Here is a 7,392-nt window from a genome sequence, read left to right on the forward strand (position 1 = left end):
TACAAATCTAATAAATATTGTAAATCTGTCTACGTAAAAATTTTTTTCTGGCAAAAAGTCGTTCTAGTTAAATTTACTAAAATATAATATTCAAATTAGTTATAATTAGTTTTTATGAAAGATGTAATTATCATGACGCCATTTATGCTCTTTAAGTTAATGATAATTTAAAACATTTTACCAATATGTCGTAAACTGCAGAAAACACTTTAAACGAAGCTGCATTCACGCATTTGAGCGTCGATCTTTATGCAGATAAATGCCGTTTCTGACATACATTTACTGTTCTTTTATCGCGCTCCGCACACGTCCGAGAGCAGAAAAGCACAGGTGAAGCATGCACGTGGGGGAGTTCTTCCGCTTTTACAATCGTAAAACCGCAGGTGCAGCTTGTCACACAATGAACAATGCACGAACACCTCCAACGAGTTCGCAAATTATACGACTGCAGTTTAATGCAAATTGCCATTTTTCGTGAAGCGTTCTCGTTTTCGAGTCTGCGTTCGAGACGGTAACTTTCCCTTCATCTGAGTGTCATAAATTAATTTAATTTTCATAAATTGATTTTATAATAAAACACTAATTGGCATACGTGACCCGCTCGCACCCAATGGGCCGTTTTCATTGCTGCATTTCTGATGAAATGTAGCATTATTGTGCAATAGAATAATCTAAAAGTACAATCTAATATTCTACTTGTTTTATTAATTAAATGTTTTACAAATATTCCTCCCCCCCCCTCTCTCTCTCTCTCTCTCTCTGGTTTAAATCACAGTTTTTAGAAATTAATGAAATTAATAAATAGCTTTTAAGATTAAATCGTATACATAATAAATATATTTTATTATATGCATTCATAATAGTTTGCCCATTATTATCGTAATATAATTTGAAAAATTGTTCAAATATAACTTTATCAAAAGTAATTTGATTTTTGAAATATTCTTGGTACCTCTCTGTGGTTAATACTTTCGCTTGTTCTAACTGAAACCACACGAAGCTAAAAACGCATCACGAAGGTGATAAAGGTGTAACGTACAATTCGTTTCCCACGAAGCCACTCAAGTACGACGAGGAACTGCTCGCGCGTGCAAAGTTTAAGTTTCGCGAATTTGATAGCTTGATCGTCAACGCGTACATCGATCACACGAACCATATGGTTCACGTGCCCCCAGCATGGAAGTAATAGGGTCATGGTTACATAAAGAAGGCCTTAAACGGCGATCACGCTCTGTTCTTACATTGTGAAAATTGATATACAGCGCAGATGTTGGAGAAAATACGATCTCATTAAATAGAAACAATTTCGACAAGCGTCCGACCAATATGGAAACTTCATTTAAAACGAAAATTATGTAAAGGCAATTTTCGCAGGAAGCCGAATTAAAATAAAATTAAAAGTTTGCCAAATTTTTCTTCCATCAGTTAAGAATAATTATTTCGGATTGAACTAACGAATTATCGATATAATTAAAACGCAAGATTTAATTAAGACCTAAAACTCCGCTTAGCAGTGCCAATACGTTAGTAATTTTCTACGCAAATGAGTTGAGGTTCGCCCAACAAAATTTGCAATCGATCGGTATATTAGCATTTGATAAAACTTACTCTTTGTTTTATTGCGAAGGTCAATTGATACGTTATCGTCATTATTGTCATTTCTGTGAATGCGATAAGTCGAATCGATTTACCGGGAAGAACGGACAAAATGTACATTTTGGTCATTAGAAATTTGGCAAAATAAGAAGAAGAATAAATTGCGTAATTGCTGAAAAATAATAATCGCAATAATTGTACCACGATAAATGTGTACTCTTTACCAATTAAAATCGTAAAGGCTATCGTGAAATGTTCGCTTTTAGGGTTTTCTTTTTACATCAAATCGATTACTTAATAATATACTTAATATCAATGATTGTGCGTTATGAGAAGCCGTACTGACACAGGAAACGCATGGCCCCCTACTACGATTTCGATTTCGTCGCGATGGGTTCTCAATCCGGAAGTCGGTGCTTTCGAAAGGAAATACCCTCAAAGGATTCTGTCGGTCGACCATTTCCTGCAAACACGCGCCAACGGAAATTTTAACGTTTATGTAACGCATAATAAGCGACGGCTGCCGCTTGTCTCGGGATTACGAAGCCGTAGATGCACTTTCGTGGTAGAAAGTATCAGAAAGCAGTGAATGTCACAAACGATTACAAATGATTACAAATTACAGCTACTCGGTGATACAAAGTACACACAAGTAACGAATTGCGCAAATACATAACATTTAAGTGTATTGCCAAAAAAAATAATATCAATGAAAGGAATGCAACACAAGTTACGTCATTTTATAACCGCGGAATTAGGTCAAGATTGAATTGAGTTAAGATAAAAATATTTTGAGAGATTTTTCAATTAATCTTTCTTCATTTTCTCATCCCACTTCCATTCAACGCTCGCCACGTTGCGGGTAAAGGGATTAATTTTTGGCAATAGACCAGTTTCTTTAAATTCTTCACGTTCACTGCGAGCGCATTCCTTGGCGTACCTCCACGTTATTTACGGATATTACAATTATCTCGTAAAACTTTTTTACACTTTGACGTGTTACGGACGATCGACGTCGCAGCCGTTTCTCACGAGGGAAAAGACGCTCCTGCGAGGACGGTTGCTTCACGCAACATAAATTTTACGCGTGGAACCGTGGAACTCTCCGTCCGTTTCGCGTAGGCCCGTCTCTTCGCAGGTGTCCCTCGCGAAACTTTCGCACAAGTTGCACGCCGCGTATCGGCTCCGTGGGTCGTACGTTAATCTGCGACGCGATGGTAGGGTGGCGAAATTGAGTTAACATGCGAATTAATGTCCCTGTAATTATACCAAGTCGAACAAAAATTGGCCACTCCGCGATGCGTGTCGAATAAGCACGCACTCCTGCGCGAGAAAGTAATTCCTCAAACGGCCAGAGAAGAGGGCCGTTGTCGAAAAATGTCTATAAAGGTACTCTTATGATTATTTAGGGAAAAAATAGCTACTCTCGAAATTTTCCTTTTCGAGATATCAACAGCTTATAGTCTCGTCAGAAACCCTGGGTTTCTTATCAGCTTAAAGTTTAGGCGACTAATAGTGCCTTGAAATCAAGCAGCTCAAAAGCAGTGCAAGACAAAACCATAGATATTACAGAAGAAGAAGACCATTGGATGGCCGTATTGGAGCCGTGCTGGACCCAGATGCCATTAAAACAAGAAGAAGAAGAAAAAGTGACCGTGCGATAATCACATTGATTCGCAGGCCCTTTCAGTTTCCCTCAATATTAATTTGCTCGCCCGTCTCCTCGGAAAGACAAGGGAAAATTCATTCACCAATAGCACCGATCTCGAAAAGTGGTGAATTAGTGCGACTTGAGAGTAGAGTTTATGTAAATCCCTTTGTCCAATTGTCCCGTCTCGCTGTCACGCTCCGCGTAAAACCGCCGCGAACCGGAGCAAATCGACATGCATTATTTATCGTTGGGGGTGCTTCTATGGGAAACTCTCTCCCGGGGGTGGAAACGCCAATACAAGTTTTTGTGGGAATTTCTATATCCTACGCGTACCCACATACATTATCGAACTAACGACCAGCCATTAATTAAACCATTTCCGGGCCTAGTTCTCATAAAAATCGCAACTCAATTCCGTTCGCTTTCACGCGCGGTAACGAAATGCTTAACGTGTTACCATACAAAGACAGATTTGCAATGTAATGTTTTGCAATATTTCACACAAATGTGTGTACATAGATATTTAAAAACATTCAACACATAAGAGACATCTTCAAATCAAACAGAATTAATCATTAATGACGGATTTAACTAAGCTTAAAAAAGTTGGAGAAATTTAAATTGAATTTCTATTAAATTAAAAAAAAATTGACTGAAACACAATTAAACCATAAACTGTTCTATTATATTTATTATACTTTCGGCGGCGTTAAAAAATATTACGTGTGAAAACAAATTACGACGTAAGCCACTCGTCAGTCTAAGTTTATTTTGAACGCGTGCACAAGATCAATAATTACTTTAACTAAGTGTTACAGTCGGCATTGTTCGCGGAATATTCGCGACACGAATGAAGCAATCGAAATAACCAATTGTTTGTATTGTTGGTGCACCTTTCGCCGTGTATTGTGGGTAACCACTCGCACGTAAAGGTCCAAAGATTCAAGAAAGGGGTTGGCACAAACAACCCTTCGACACGGCAGATGGTCGATTGAACAAAATCGATCTCCGACTTGATCTATCGAAATCTCGACGTTGTGTCACCGCGGGGGCGCCCGGCTGCCTCTCGACGTTATTTTTAACAATTTCCACATGACGATCGACTGATAAACGCCGAAGGGTTTCGTAGCACAGCAGATGTTCTCTCTAACGCGTTTGCAATATTGCGCCTCGGTGTTTGCACCACCTCGTATATTTTCGTTAAATTAGACGGCTTGAATAGATCTTTAAAGCTTAATCACGATAGCGCGTCGGCCGAGCCTAGTCTAACCAGAAAAAGAGGAGAATTGCCCGATGATTTCGTTAGGCAAAGATCGCTTGATAAAGACCGAAGGGTTTCGTGACCGGGCAGATGCTCCGAAACGTCGTACATAGTTTTTTTTAACTTTTTTGAGTTTAGTACATCGTATCGACATCTACTGAATTTATGAGGAAAGATTGTTATCAAAAATATATTATCTAACGCACAAAAAACTACAATCCATAAAAATGTCGAATAATGGCACAGAGCATGTAGAAAAATTTTCAGACAGAAAATCTGCATTTAAAATATCAATTACAGGTTAAATAATTAATGAAATACATACCGTTTCAGATTTCTAACTTGGTCGTCTGCCTTATAGGACAATCTGCGGTGATAGAGCCAAAGCCAACGCGTAGTTTCAGCGCAGAAAATTGACGGACGAAAAAGCCGGGCGAAACCGCGAATTAGACAGCTGAAAGAATAATAGCATTGCGTTAGAAAGCGGAATCAACGATCGGTGCGGGCTTAATGCGTGATTAATGACCAGGGTGGGTCGCGCGACCACGTCGGACGCGATTTTTCGTTGCGACAATACTCGGCTGCCCTTTTCCACCATCACGTGCTGCATGTCGAGATAATAGTTGAAACCGCAACCACTCGCGAGTCAACGAAATTGGAAAAGGGGTGGCTCGCGCGGGAGGGTAAAAGGAGGCCGGGTTTGTTTCACCGGCATTTTCAATTGCAGCGCACACCGGCACGAGTCGCTAACAAAAGAGATAATAATATGGCGGAAACGAAAAACCGGACAATAATGTCCGGTAGTGCAAGCAATATACGACGGAAAGGGGTGCATTCGTGCGTGAACCGTTAATAGTTGCACCGCGCTCGTCACGCGCGTTCTTCGATTATGCACTAATAATATATGCGTAATGCCGTTGAAAAGTATGTCAATTTTTAATACTGAATGCACACAATTGTTACTCAGAAATTTTATTTTCGAACTGGTTTAACTCGTTAAATTCTAAGACCCCCCCCCCGCACTGTTCTGTTTTAAATCCTTATAATCCAATCAAAATTTTAAATTAATATTAATTAAATTTAAAAAACTTGCTTTTTCTGAAAATCCAATCGGCAATGGGATAGGATATCTAAAAAAACCGACGAAAAGATTAAAAGTGGAGGTAAAAAACTTTTTTGATCTCCCCTTTTAAACCTTATTCAGATATTCTACCCCCATAGACGACTATATTTTCGAAATGAGCAACAGGAACTCTTTTTACCTCTAAATGCCAATACGGTTAAAAAGTTTTGATTAGAACCCGCGTTACACAGATTTAAAACAAAAGAGCGTGTAAGGGTCTGTTAGGACTTAGGGCCAGTTTCACAAACGTCGGTTAACTGTTAACCAGAGTTCAGTCAACTTCCTATCCTTTTCTATTTTGTTATCTAAGAAGAGACAGAGAATCAATTAACCTTCGGTTAGCAGCTAACCGACGTTTGTGAAACTGGCCCTTAATGAATTAAATTTGTCAAGATAAAAATTGCGCCTTATAGACCAGAAGTTTAAAGACCTTAAAGAAAAGGACAAATTTTTTAAATAACTTCTCGTCCAGGCTTAATTACTAATAATTACGGTACTTGGAATACGAGATATCGATTGGTTAGCAGGAAACAGTGGGATTAATGATACCTTTATCGCACCGTCTGGCCAAAAATGAAATGATAAGATCAACAGAAGTGCAATATTGTCTGGAGTAGGGATTTTTATCGTCTATATTAACTCTTGTTGCGCGAACGTCCAGCTAATTCTGTCTTTCTATAAAGTAAACTGATATTCTCTTATGTGGCTATTGTATACGTGTTGTGTATAGTTACCATTTTTTAAGACTTTCTTTCGTATTCCACTTATCATTAAATGCTGTTATTGCAATTAATCGTAGCAGATACGTAAAATAGCGGAGCGGTGTGTTGATGAGATCCTAAGTCGAAAAATATTGGAATAAAATATGAAGCAAGTACCATATGTGACAGTATTGATCGGGATAGTGATTTTGTTAATTGGAATCGAGATTTTCTTAATCTACAGTTAGGTAACTCCATTCTATATTTGTAAAAATAATAATTTCTTTTTGACGGCCGATTTCACGATAATTGACGCCTTAATCTAAATCAGTTTTCTTTGAAAAAAAAATATTGAATTAGATCTAATATAATTGACAAGAAAAAGGTCCTCCATAAAAAAGCAAAAATCAAGTCAAATACTTTTCTATTCGGGTTGTACATACGTTGTTAAAAAAATTATATATCAAAGAGATGTCCCCACCAAAATATAAAATTTACTCTTTATTTTACATAAATTTTTTATGACCATTTCTATCGCAGTTAAATATTTTATTTCAGCAAATATCGATATATAAAATATCTGTTCTAATAGTGGCATGCACAACTTCGCAAACGGAATATACAACAGAAACCACGAGAGTGACAACAGAATCGAACACAACGGCAACGATAACAACGTCGCCTACGATACCGTGTGGAGCACATTGTGCATCGTATCCATCGTTACCCACGATAGCACCTTCGACTACAACGGATGCCGCAGAGACAACGGCAAACATAACAGAAACCGCACCGGACATTTCAACGCTTCCGACAACATCAACGACACTGACCAGTCCAACGACTGCATCCGATATCCCAAATACTACGATTCCATCCTCTACCCCGTCAATAGTTACAACAGAAATGATAAATACAACAACAACAGCTGCATATAAAACAACAGAAACATTGCCGACGTTTACTACGACGAGAACATCAACGACTTTTCCTCCTCCTCCAACAGTGTCACCTCCACCAATTATTCCAAGTACGAGGAATACGACAGATACAACAACAA

General features: G+C 38.4%; 1 protein-coding gene across 1 annotated transcript in view; it reads right to left on the bottom strand.

The window, feature by feature from the left end:
• Positions 1-6,886: 6,886 nt before the first annotated feature.
• The window catches only part of LOC105562226, a 3,013-nt gene continuing 2,507 nt past the window's right edge, over positions 6,887-7,392 (bottom strand). The window contains exon 2 of the mRNA XM_012012892.1: positions 6,887-7,392. Within this exon, the coding sequence (XP_011868282.1) occupies positions 6,887-7,392 (506 nt within the window).

The sequence above is a fragment of the Vollenhovia emeryi genome, unplaced genomic scaffold, assembly GCF_000949405.1.
Source record: "Vollenhovia emeryi isolate VEMERY1.0 unplaced genomic scaffold, V.emery_V1.0 DF939193.1, whole genome shotgun sequence".
Lineage (NCBI taxonomy): Eukaryota > Metazoa > Arthropoda > Insecta > Hymenoptera > Formicidae > Vollenhovia > Vollenhovia emeryi.